This window comes from Danio rerio, chromosome 8, assembly GCF_052040795.2.
Source record: "Danio rerio strain M-AB ecotype USA chromosome 8, GRCz13ab, whole genome shotgun sequence".
Classification (NCBI taxonomy): domain Eukaryota; kingdom Metazoa; phylum Chordata; class Actinopteri; order Cypriniformes; family Danionidae; genus Danio; species Danio rerio.
In genome coordinates, this window is record NC_141028.1 from 23,232,393 (window position 1) to 23,246,331 (window position 13,939).

Below are 13,939 nucleotides of genomic sequence, written 5' to 3' on the forward strand. Positions count from 1 at the left end.
TTGGAGCCCTGGCTGGGTTAGTTAGCATTTTTGTGTGGAGTTTGCATGTTCTCCCTGTGTTCGCATGGGTTTTCTCTGGGTGCTCCGCTTTCCCCCACAGTCCAAAGACATGCGCTATAGGTGAATTGAATAAACTAAATTGGCCGTAGTGTATTTGTGTGAATGCAAGAGCGTATGGGTGTTTCCCAGTGCTGGGTTGTAGCTGGAAAGGCATCCGCTGCATAAAACTTATGCTAGGTGAGTTGGTGGTTCATTCTGCTTGGCGACATCTGAATAATAAAGGGACTAAGCCAAAAAGAAAATGAATGAATGATTTTTCAATATAGCCTTTAGAATGCTTCATCATTACAGTATTTTATTCTGGCTTTTTTATTGCAGCTCAACCTGAACAAGCAGCAGGAGGAGGAAAAGGAGGATCCACTAGAGCACTACGACCGTCAAACTGCTCAGATTGAGGTATAGACAGTGTAGATTACAGTATAAATACAGTCAAAACTCTAATATCATTTTTGACATGTTTTTATTAGTAGAAGCAGGATAATATAGTTCATTTATTTACAGCAAGACAGTATAGCAAATCAAAATATATTATAATATATTATACATAATACAACCTACAATTATTCAAACAGTGGACTAAAACCAAACAGGAAGTTAAGTAATCTTTGATTGTTTAATTTCATACTGTAATCCTTTCCATACTGTACATTTCTACAGACGTTATCTGACATTATTCTGAGTTCTTTTCTATACTATAGTAAATAAACTGTGTTAATGTGAGCGGTATGAATAATTTTTGGTTTTTCTGCGTAGTATTTCTCTGCACTATAATCCTTGGTGTTATTGTAATTTCTGCTCATCTAGTGATTTAAATGAGTCTGATATTCCGTAAGGTGTTTTTCTATTGGTGTATCACATGCAGATTGTTCGTGAAGATCGCAGCATGGAGCAGATTGTGTTCCCTGTTCATCCTATCTGTGAGTTTCTTACGGAGGAGTCAAAGTTTCGAGTGTTCACCACCACGGAGCAGGACGAGCAGGGCAGCAAAGTCACAAACTTCTTCGAGCAGACCTCCTTCCTCCACAACGAGATGGAATGGCAGAAAAAGCTTCGCAGTAAGTGCTGGGCATGAAGTCCATTGGTTTGAGCTGAATGCATCAATAATCCAAAACTACAAATTTAACTTGTGCAGAAAATGCAAATATTGGATATATGTTTTCATAACTGCACACCAGTTCCACACTGACACTATCTTAGAAACTGCCACTAAGTAGGCCATCAGTAATAAAAAATAAATGTGCTGCATTCAGGTGTGTGTAGTTTTGACATGCAATTGTAGAGATACAATATAAAATGGATTGAGAAATCAGCTCTTCAAAGTTTCACAATGCTTTGCTATTCTCTCTTGTATTGATTATGAGCTCAGTTTCTAACAGTGGCCTTTATACAGCTTGAATCCGATTTTTTTCAAAATAAAAAAATCAATAATAATGATTGGAAAGGGGCGACATGGTAGCTCAGTGGTTAGCACAATCGTCTCACAGCAAGAAGGTCACTGGTTTGAGTCCCAGCTGGGCCAGTTGGCATTTCTGTGTGAAGTTTGCATGCTCTCACCATGTTCAGGTGGGTTTCCTCCGGGTGCTCTGGTTTCCCCCACTGTACAAAGACATGCGGTGCAGATGAATTGAATAAGCTAAATTGGCTGTAGTGTATGTGTGTAAATGCAAGAGTGTATGGGTCATGAGTGTATTTCCCAGTGTTGGGTTGTGGCTGGAAAGGCATCCGCTGCATAAAACATATGTTGGATAAGTTCATTCCGCTGTGGTGACCCCTGATGAATAAAGGGACTAAGCCGAAAAGAAAATTAATAAATGAATGGCCATAGTGTATGTGTGTAAAATGAGTGTGTATGGATGTTTCCCGGTAATGGGTTGCAGCTGGAAGGGCATCCGCTGTGTAAAACATATGCTGGATAAGTTGTCGGTTCATTCCGCTGTGGCAACCTCTAATGAATAAAGGGACTAAGCCGAAGGAAAATTAAAGTTTAGAAAGACTCAACTGAATTACAAGAGTGTTCATAGTGAGCTGTGTTTACATTAATCTCATGACATAAAAGCCAACTTGAAAGTCTCCCAGTGCATTCCCAATTACAAATCTCGCCTTACGAAGGTCATTGAAAAATACCATGGTCGCTAGAAGTGCCCTTCGAAATGAAGATTGAAAAGGGACCCTTCCTAATAGAACCCAGTACCAGTCTAATACACAAGCAATCTTTCTTGGGAGCAATCGATTGTATGGTTGAAAGCTAGTCTACAGCACCATCTACTGTTAAAGAGGATGAGCTCAGAATCAGTTCAAGAGACAATACAGAGTCCCTGAATTTATGAAGAATCGTCTCCTCAAACAAATTTTCACTACAGCTCTAGAGACAGTTGTAGGTGGTAATTTAGCCAAATTAATTTAATTCAAGATTTGGAGCAGAATTGATTTCTTGAACAATTCTACGCCACAGCTCTAGAGACAGTTGTAGGTGGTAATTTATTCAAATCATTTTGATGACAGAATTTAAATCACATTAAGATGGTGTGCAGTGAGATTGAGCTATTTACTCGAATTAATTAATTAATTAATTTATTTATTTATTTATTAAATTTTTTTTTATTAAAGGTTTTCTGTCCCTCCACTGAAAGGATATTTGTTCACAGTATGTTCACTAATTGTGTATATGTATGACTTATGTGAAGAAAGTTCTCAATTGAATATATTCATTAAATAAACAATCCCATTTATTAACAATATTTAAATTAAAGAGTTAATTTCTTGTACATTCATTTTGCAATTCACAACCATTTGGATAATTTAAGTTTTGTTTACCTGGACTTTCAGTGGATAGACAGAAACATCTTAGGTTTCATTACAAATACCTTAATTTTTGTTTCGAAGACTGGCAAAGTTTTTAATCTTTGAATAAACTGGCCACATTTTATCATTCAGTAATTGTTTTTTTGTTGTGTTTTAGGCATGCCGGTGCTGTACTGGTTCTCTCGCAGAATGTCTCTCTGGGGCACCATATCTTTCAACCTGGCTGTTTTCATCAATCTTATCATCGCTTTGTTTTACCCTCATGACTCTGGTCATTCTGGTAAGTTTATATGTGCTTTACTTTCTGGTAGCTTTGGCATATTTAAATTGTAATCCTTCATTAACCATAAATTGAACAATACGACCAATAACTATCACGTCTTTTGTTGGTGTTCAAATGTACCAGATCCAATATGTATATTTGTGATAATCTTTAAAATGCTTTAGACCCCATTTATACCTGTATGAAGCCTCGTCCAGTTCTGATCAGACTGATGAAAATGCATTTTAATTCCAGGGGTCAACATGGCTGTAAATTGTCTTTTCATGTATGTTTTCACGTCTCCTGTTCTTCCAGGTAGCATCGACTCTTCTCTTCTGCTCATGGGATTCTGGTGTTTTGCTGGACTGGCTGTTTTGGGCCTGTTATTCAAGCGATATGGGTTTCAGTCGCTGACCGTTGCCATCACGCTGCGCTGCATCTATCACTTCGGTATTGGTCCGACACTCCTCTTGCTGGGGGCTCTCAATGTAAGTCTTAAAGTAAAATTCGATTTGTATTATACAATACTACACGTTTGCTTATATACAAATTAATATGTTGTCTTTTTTTATCCAGCTCATCAATAAGATAGTGTACTTGGTGAGCTTTGTGGGAAACAACGGCACCTTCATCATGGGTTATAAAGCCATGGTAATGGATGTAGAATTCCTGTATCATGTGGCTTATGTGTTAACCAGCAGTCTGGGGCTGTTTGTCCATGAGTTCTTCTACAGCATATTGGTGGGTGTCATGAATTACTATACTCTATACACTATTAATCACTTATACACTTATATAAGTGGTTGTTTTTTAAATACTTTAAACATGTATTTATAAACAGATTTATAAAACTGATCAAGTGTGACTGTAAAGAAATTTATATTATATATAAATGTTTTAGTTTTGAAATTATTTCTTTAATTTAAACCTTAAATATCAAATAAAATCCTTAATTAAAGTCCATTTTATTTCCCCAAAATAACAAACAAGAATAACAGTTTTAGAATAACAGAGTGTTAACCAGAAAACCTTTCTTCAGTTTGCATGTTATTCATGGTCAATAACGTTTTATTACTATGAGTTATCACTAACAAAGCATTTTTAAAGCATTTGTTATTGGAATTATGAACCTTATTGTGAAGTGTACACTACTTCAACCTTATCTAATGTGTTACTCCTATTTTAACTAATGTGTAAATAATGAATTAATAACCTCCTCAACATATGATAAGTTTACATGTCAGATGTAGTTGTGCTGAATAAATGTGTTGTTAATTTTTACTTCATATTCTCTAATCCATGAACAAATGCATTAGTGTGTGTGTAAGTAAACAAACTAATTATAGGCTGATAATGTAAAGAGGTGCATTAGAATATGAGTATGTTAACATTAACAGAGATTATGTGATTAAATAAAGGTTGTTTTTCACCATTAGTTCATATTAACTAATTTAATAAACAACACATTAATATATTTACTGTTAATTCATGTTAACTAATGCATTAACTAATACAGCCATATTGTAAATTGTTTCCAAGCTGGTAAATAAAACAAATTTAGTCAATCTTTTAAAAAAAGATTAACAAATAGAAAATATAAAAATGTAAACAATTTAAAATGCTGCAAAATACCTTTTTAATTTTTTAGTTTTGTAGAAAACAGATTGTTCCTTGCCGACTCAAGCACACAGCAGGTGAAGGGAACTAGGGTTGTGCTGATAGATGATGCCATTGTCCATCGCCAATGGCCGACAAACTTTACGATGCTGAGCCGGCATTGCGACCCATCACCCCGACCCCACATTTATTATGATATATAACTTATTATTTGCATGTCATCTTAATAGCAATAACGGTCTTTTCATGAGCTCTGTTAAATTTTACATATAGCTGTCGCTTGCATGGCTGACAGCACCGTGAGGATTAATGAAGGATTATACAACACCTCTCGCGCTTAAAATGTGTAGATCCAGTAGCAAACGCTGTTACCTGCAAACCCCGTCCTACAGACTTTACAGTGAATGGCTTTAGTCATTTTTCATAGCGGACTTGAAACCACTGGATGTGTTTTATCCACTCTTGGAAAAGTGTAAATGGTGGATTAACTTTCACCACATGATCCCTAATAAGATGTGCCATTATTAGTAACTGTAGGTAAATCTGTTATTTTCATTTCCTCATCTTCAGTACAACTTCACATTTTCACAGTTGTAGCTCCTGTCATCTAAAGGCAGAAGGCATTGACTGAGTGATTGAAAGCTGATACTAACCAATAATTTGCATTCAGTTCTAGAGCAGTGAGCCAATAAGAAGAGCCCAGAGGCAGGGCAAGCACTCTGGGCTTTTTTACTTCAACAAATTCACATAACAACTGTTTTAATCTGTTATATATTATAAGCGGAGGGTAAGCCAAAGGAAGTCAAACGTAAACAATCCTCCAATGAAGTCTCTCATACGCATCTTTGCAGCTCCTTAAATAAGCAGTAAGATTAGCTGCACCTGCTCATAATGGTTCACCTATTAAGAAAAAGAAAGCAAAAGCCAGGAAACAAAACGAACCAATCACAAACCTATAACAAAATATTTCTAAACCACAAAAAAGCACCAATTGTGGGTAATAATTGCTATTGGTGAATAAATACAATTGAAACACTGTAGCTACTCACAAGAGGAAATTTGACATGACTGTGTATGACTTAAATACACACTATATGATCTTCTACCTATCCTCTTCTTCACCTCATTTTTCTCTTTTACCTTCTTCAGCTGTTTGATCTGATCTACCGTGAGGAGACACTGTTTAACGTCATCAAGAGTGTGACCCGTAACGGCCGCTCTATTCTCCTCACTGCTGTCCTGGCCATCATTCTGGTCTACCTGTTCTCCATCGTCGGCTTTCTCTTCCTCAGGAATGACTTCATTATGGAAGTCGACCACCTTGCTAGCCCAGCTCCAGGTAAAATTCCTTACAGTCCTATCCAGATGGTTGTTGCAGTAAGGCTGTGGTATGATTGGAACAGTACAGAATGTTTAAAATTTTTCAAAAGTTTAAAAGGACAACCATGTGTGTCCACTTGCATTTATTTTTGACAGCCTGCATCCTTCTTAGATAGACACTGCCGTGATTTAGGTTAACAAACACACAAATATTCTGTACATATCAGCCAATCCATAATAAGAGACAGAGCTGTCATGAACACATGATAAAAAACTGTAGCACTTTAATTTAAGGTAACATATTTGCATATGCTCCATGCACTTACAGAATTACAATGAATTACAAGAACTAACCCACATTCTAACCCCAACTATATAACAAATACTAGTTTTTAAATACTTGGGCTCTATCATACACCCGGCGCAATGTGGCGCAAAGCATGACGCAATTGTTATTTGCTACTTTCAGCTTGGCGCAAGGGTCATTTTGACGCTTTTTAAATAACAAATGCATTTGCGCTCATATGTGCGCCCATAGGCGTTCTGGTCTAAAAAAGCAGGCGTGTTTTGGTGCATTGCTGGCGTGTTGCTATTTTGAGAAACTATAATAGTCTGTTCTTTAGACCAGATAAAACCCGGTCTAAAGTCCGGCGCAGAGCGCGTTAGTTGTGTGCCTCGCTTACACACTGCTTAATACACACAAGATTTAGAGCAATACGCAAATATCTTTACATATGAAAAATAAATTAAAATATTAAGGATATATATATATATATATATATATATATATATATATATATATATATATATATATATATATATATATATATATATAAGATATAATAAGGATATATATATAGGATATAAATATAAAGAATTAAAATATTACAAAACATATTATTTTCTAGCCTACATGAATTTAAAAACCACTGCCTTGAATCCTTCATCTCGGGAGGCTTTTTCAGTTCATTCAATTTGCTTTTGTATAATGTTATTATTATTAGCAGTATTATTTATTATATCCATATTTATATTTGGTTTTTTAAAAACAAGCTTAGATTTGTCCACCTGTCAGGTTTTAGACCATATGGGGCATAGCAGGTGTATTTGGAAATAACTCAGTATTTTGACCACACTTGGTTATTATTGTTCATTTATTTGTTTGCTGAAAATTAGAACTGAATTTAGAAATAGTTTTAAAATAAATCTTTGCGCTTAACAAACGAAATTAATTATTTATAGGCTAATTGCGTAAAGGTTTCCCTATCCACGAGAACAAAAGCGAAAGTGAACTTACTTTACGTCATGTAAATAGCAAATGTGCTTATGGCGCGACGCAGCTGGCTCTTAAAGGGAATGGGAGATGAGACTCTGATTGGTTTATTCTCAAAACACACCTATAACTCATTAAGAAAATAAACTCAACCCTTTTAGACCATGCGCCACGGCGCAAAGCGGATTTTCCCGTCCTCATATTAGCACATATGGATTCTGACACTCCCTGAATGCGTTTGCGCTCTGCGCTTTTCGTTTTGGGCATGGACCATCAAAATAGAGCCCATAGTGTTTCATTAATATCTCAGAAAACTATTTTTTGTTTCATAGGCATCTAATAGACATCTAAACGTAGACAGCTTGGCTAAAACAAGGCTAAACGTGGGCTGTCAGAGAAAATCTAATAGACATCTAAGAATAGCCCAAAACTGGACTAGTCATCAAATAGACAGATTAGAGAGACTTTATATGTGTAGTCATTCATTTCTGTTTATTTGAGGACTAGTCTAGTTTTAAACTATTCTTAGACGTCTATTAGACTTTCACTGACAGCCCAAATTAAGCCTCATTTTAGCCAAAACGACTATGTTTAGACTTCTATTAGACATCTTTTAAAAACAAAAAATGCTTGCTGGGATTACTCTATAGTTAAACGAATGGCTACACTGCAACTACATCACCTTAAAATAAAGTGTGACCTACAAAAACTTTTACACATATTATTGTCAAATCCAATACAGCCTGCACAGGATCATCTTTTTGTTTTTATCTTTGTGAAAAGCATTCGATTTGTGTCTTATTTGAAAATAAATTTGCGGTGAAAATAAAGTGAACAAGACATCAAGTACTTACTGACACAGTCATCCACTCTTTCCTAATGTTGCGATCAGAAAGAAGGCAATGCAAGGACTGTTTTTTCACCAATTAGCTCTTCTGTTTGTCTTCAGAGTAGAATTGCATGATTCTGGCTGAAATGAGAATCGTGATTTTTTGCTTAAAATAAAGATCACAATTTTCTCATGATTCTATATATGTAAGATAAAGGTTAATACGAATAGGCTATTATTATTGTTATTTCTCGAACGTATTGTAAAACAGCAATAGGCTATGTGTAGTTCTACTGTTGGTTAAAATGCTCAATTTTGAATAGACTTGGAACGGTGGACTTGAACAGACTTTAAATTTGTCCTGCACAGTGCACAGTGAAGGGATGACATCAGAACACACCTATTCATAATTCTGATGTTGAATTATTATGCTTGCAATCTGTCATTTACAACATTATCAGAACATATTTGTCTACTGGTAAAATCAGACATTTGTCATTATCAGATTCCCTCTTGCATTATATTCAGCATTATATAGGCTAGATTAGGTATACTGACACTGTTAAACATTTATTTTCATGCACTACCCTCTGTGTTCGCTATGAAAAAAAAAGATCAAATGCTTGCCGTAATCATAACTCTAAAATGCAATATGATTATTTAAATGACATTTGGTTTCATTATTACTGCTAAGGACGGTTCATGCTTCCCCCCTGCGGCTCCCAAATGATCGCTCTGTGCCACAAACTGAATGTTGTTTACAACTTTACTACCTGTTATTCACAGCCTATGCAGGTTCTGTTCACTAAAGTAGACTTCATTCACATGCACCCACCCGCCCTCTGTGGTGACAGCTGACAGTCAGCTCACGACATTTCTCAGTCGCAAATGAATACAGCATTACTTGAAGACAGAACTGACGTTTTTGGGGTGAATTATACGTTATAAATACAGCATGTGACTCTTTCAACACCATTTGGAGGTGTGAACGTTGCTGAGCAATGTACTGTTTGTGTAACAATGTGAAGACTTGTGCAGCCACCTTTGCTTCTCTCCTGAACTTGAAAATGATTGGCAGAATCGTAGAAATGCTGGATTAAGATCATTTAGGGGGTCGAATTGAGATCACTATCTTTTTACAATTAATCGTGCAGCTCTGCTTCAGAGCTTCTTTATCCTTTGCTTTCTGTGTTTGTTGAGCTGTATTTGCCTGTTTGCACACTAATGCATAATAAAGTGGCTTAAACCAAAACGTGTTGTTTTGGGGGATCGACTTCAATATAAGCTGTTTTTAGACTAACAAAAAGGTTTTGAGTTATTAAATGTACAGGATGTTTTTGTAAAACACTGAACTCAATTTTTCAGTGCATGATCCCTTTAAATAAAGTACACTTGTATTATTAAACAGTGACATTTCAATGGCATAATTGTGTTTTGTCCTCTCAGGAGATACTGAAAGCTTTATGAGCAGCTGCAGTTCTGATGGAATTGACTGCACAGAGGAAACTGGTCTCCTTGCTCCAGCTGAAGGTGAACTTGAAATTAATAACATCTTTAGTATTATTTTACTAGTATTAGAATTGTATTATTAGAATTGGTATTAGATTGTAAACAATCACAGTGGTCCTAATGTATTTCCTGTATTACATTTTGAATTTCCATAGCTTCCAAGAATCCAAAAAGCTCCACACATTGATAAATAATGTTATGGCAGCCATTTTAGCATTAAGATATCATTAATTTTCCTCTTGTTACAGTATTGAAATAGTTTGGTAGCAAGCAGGAAGTGTTCATTGGCCAGTGACATCGCCACATTGAAATGGTTTGTAATTGCTTTATAGTTGCTGTTTTTATGTCCACACAGAAGATGAAGACAACACTGAGAGAGCATGTGACACCCTTCTTATGTGTATTATAACGGTGCTGAATCATGGGCTGAGGAATGGAGGAGGTGTAGGAGATGTTCTGCGCAAACCATCTAAGAATGTATGGTGAACACAACCGTATTCTGTATATAAATGCAAAATCAAAGCAAACTGATACAGTGTTGTGTGGATTTCAGGAGCCTTTGTTTCCCGCTCGTGTGGTGTATGACCTTCTCTTCTACTTTATTGTCATCATCATTGTTCTCAACTTGATTTTTGGTGTGATTATTGACACCTTCGCTGACCTGCGTAGTGAAAAACAGAAGAAAGAGGAAGTTCTGAAGACCACCTGTTTCATTTGTGGTACGATATCGTAATTTTTCTAAAACATAATTAATAAATGTTTTCTGGATTTATTAGGTTCAAGTTTGAGTAAAATGTTAATAATTGTTTAAAGGGCACATAGTTTACCCCTTTTTTATGATTTAATATTAATATTATGGTTCTTCTGAGTGTGCCAGTTTAGTTTAGTTCAACACAGTTCAGATGTTTTTATTATAATGTGTTAAAAAGTGTCATGCTGGGGCCATGTACACAGCTCGCTGTTTTAGGGGCGTGTTGCTTCACATGAAAATTAGTTTCGGCTTCCCACCCACCGTAACAAGGGGGCGGAGCCAAGAGCTCCAACGCTCTGTGTTTGGCAAAAGACAGGCAGACAGAGAGAGGCTGCAGCATACTGTAAGTGGGATGATCAGCATTCAGCCATACATGTACGACTCGGACTAAGACCAAGCAGAGAGTTCAAAATCATTTGTGTCTTTGTATAGTTTTACAACCAACTGTGTGCTAGTTTCAAGTGCCGAGCTTGTACACCAAGACTCATAACCACGCACACTGAATTAACTTTGACTGAGGCACCGAATGCGCCGCTCGAAACCACGACACGGCACACTAGAGACTCTCAGTGGCACGGCAGAAACATAAAGTGTCCCGAATCATCGCGCCACGCAGCGCCATGCATTCCAGAACTCCAAACACAGGCCTCTACCAGGGCAAACACAACGGAGCCCAAAGTCGGTGGCCACCCGCCACCTTTAGTGATATTGCTTTGACTCACACGCTAAAAATGGTGGGTGTGAAACAACAAACTAAGGATATGGTAACGCGCCTGTCAATCAATATTGGTGGGCAGGGGGACCGCACTGTAGACTGACTGTGTCAAGTTGCGGTTGATCTGAAAACCGCTCCAATTGGTCCACCGTTTTTATGTTGTTAAATTGAAAAAAAGCACTGAGTGTGTTTATATCACCCCAATATGACAGTCTATACACTATACCTATACACATGTCTGTCCAAACAGCTTGAAAATTAGATGTTTCACCATAGGTGCCCTTTAATTCTACAAAGGTATGATAACTTTTCTTTCAGTTGTTGTGATTGAAACTTTTGACTAGTCCACTAAATACTAAATACTAAACTCATCTGATGTAAAAACATTGGTATTGAGTTGTATCAACATGTAAAGTTTAACATGTAAAGTTGCCACCTTTTTAATTTAGCATGGCATATTTTACATTTGGAAGAACTTTGGTCTGTATTTTACTGAATAAAACAATTACATTTTACCCAAACACCGCTATGAATTGTAAAAAGAAACTGAAGTTTTTCTATATTATTTCTTTTTTTCCTGTAACTGTATATACTTTACATACAAAGGTAATACAATTTGTATCTTCAAAAGCCTATTTTTTTTATAGCCTAAACATTTTAATTATTTTGCTCAGTGATATTTTTACGACAATTAATTACATTTCCTGCCACATTTCAGCAGCATTCCTTCAGTACAAAAGTTATTTTATGATATGAATGCACAAAATCATTATAGCTTGTTATTAGCTTGTGTTTCTAGCAAATTCTAGCTAATGTTATTGCACTTAGATAATCCTTATTAGCACTTGACTTATCATTGTTATCATACATATAACACAGAAAGTCCCATTTGCTAGCATAAGTCAAATGAGCCAATACCCAGGCCTCTACAATGTTCTGATGTAGAGATATTGCAGTTTTTAAATAATTGCTAGGTTAGCCTCTTTTATTGCTATGGGGACAATTATAATTCATCAAAGCTTCTTGCCAATATGAGTGATATAAATCAACCCTGATGTCTCTAAAACAGTCAAAAACTTGACTTGGACTTTATGTAAAAATATTTTGTTAAAAACATAATGCTTAATACGTGTGAAATTAACACACATGCAATTAGCAAACATGCAAATGGCTTGTCATATAAATAAAATAAAAAAAGATTTTTGTAAAAATGGCTTGCCGTATCAGAAGAAATGGGGTTTTAAGTAAAAACTTCATTAAGAAAAATAATGCTTAAAATGATTTATTGGAAAACTATTTGTCTGATAAACCTGAAAAGATAATGCAGAACATAGCTTTTGACCCAGGCATTACTTGACGGACTTTATGCGAGACACCCAAATATAAATATACAAAAATTAAAGAACTGTACAGAAATGAATGACTCTGTTTGTTTCGCCAGGTCTTGAGAGGGACAAGTTTGACAATAAGACAGTGTCATTCGAGGAACATATTAAATTGGAGCACAACATCTGGAACTACCTCTATTTTATTGTGCTGATACGGGAGAAAAACAAGACCGATTACACCGGCCCGGAGAGCTATGTGGCTCTTATGATAAAGGTAAATTACAGAAATGAAAAATTCCTACTGATTGGATAATGGTTACACCTTTACCAGTGTTATTTTAGTAGTATTTATACACTTACTGTATGTACTGAAAATTAAATCTTTTAGTTTGTTTTTTGAATTTTCTTTCGACTTATTTGTTGCTTGCATGTGCTTTTTGTTTTATGTATGGTATTCAGCTTTATTTAAAGGGACAGTTCACCCAAAACTGAACATTTTGTCATCTTTTATTCAACCTTGTTTCCAAAACATGCTTGCCTCTGTTTCTCTATTGAGCAGAAAATAATATATTCTGAAGAAAGCTGCTAACCATTGACTTCCATGGCATTTGATCTTCTTACTATGGAAGTCAATTTTTTTTTACTTTCTTCAAAATATCTTGTTTTGTGTTAAACAGAATAAATAAACTAAATAATAAATAAAGGTTTTGATCCACTTGAAGGTGGGTACTAGTGAGTAATTTTTCATTTTTGGTTGATCTATGTCTTTAATTGATCTTGCAATGGGTTTTGATTCAGTCTTCTTGTCGTCTCTTGTTAGAATAAGAACCTGGATTGGTTTCCACGCATGCAGGCCATGTCTCTGGTTGTAACGGATGGAGATGGAGAACAAAATGAGATGAGGAACCTGCAGGATCGTCTTAGCTCCACCATGAAAGTGGTCACACAGCTCACAAGCCAGTTAACAGAGCTGAAAGAACAGGTAGATTTCAAAAATACAGCTTTACAGTGTTTATACTTGGCACGTTTGTTCAATTAAAACAATCTTCAGTGCAGTAGTTTTATAAACCATTTGAGAGATGTAAACAAAAACAATGGTCCCAACGTATTTCCTGTTTTACATTTTTAATTTCTATAGCTTCCGAGAATCTAAAAAGAGCCACATATTGATCAATAATGTTATGAGAGCTGTTTTAACATTAAGTTATGAATAAATTGCCTCTTATTTCAGTTATGAAATAGTTAAATAACAAGCAAGAAATGTTCATGGGCCAATGACATGACCACATTGAAATGGTCTGGAAGTGTGTAAGTGTTAGTAGTGTCATCTGAAACTTTAGGAAAAGATGGCTCTCTGTTGTGCATAAACACCAGCATTTTAAATCAGAGCCCTTTAGTTCATAGCTTCAGTGTTTGGCTAATTCACACAGGGGCAATGAGTAGCTAATTAAGGAACTATAACTGAGCAAGGGA

The 13,939-nt window shown here is 35.8% G+C and overlaps 1 protein-coding gene across 2 annotated transcripts in view; it reads left to right on the forward strand.

Annotated features, from left to right (window-relative positions):
* itpr3 (inositol 1,4,5-trisphosphate receptor, type 3) overlaps positions 1 to 13,939 on the forward strand; it is a 96,811-nt gene that overhangs the window by 79,899 nt on the left and 2,973 nt on the right. The window contains 11 exon segments of one of the 2 annotated variants that reach the window (NM_001313811.1): positions 379 to 456; positions 923 to 1,115; positions 3,020 to 3,142; positions 3,440 to 3,612; positions 3,701 to 3,865; positions 5,891 to 6,080; positions 9,610 to 9,693; positions 10,031 to 10,149; positions 10,226 to 10,391; positions 12,580 to 12,740; positions 13,287 to 13,448. In NM_001313811.1, coding sequence (NP_001300740.1) covers positions 379 to 456; positions 923 to 1,115; positions 3,020 to 3,142; positions 3,440 to 3,612; positions 3,701 to 3,865; positions 5,891 to 6,080; positions 9,610 to 9,693; positions 10,031 to 10,149; positions 10,226 to 10,391; positions 12,580 to 12,740; positions 13,287 to 13,448 — 1,614 coding nt within the window. 2 annotated transcript variants of the gene reach the window in all.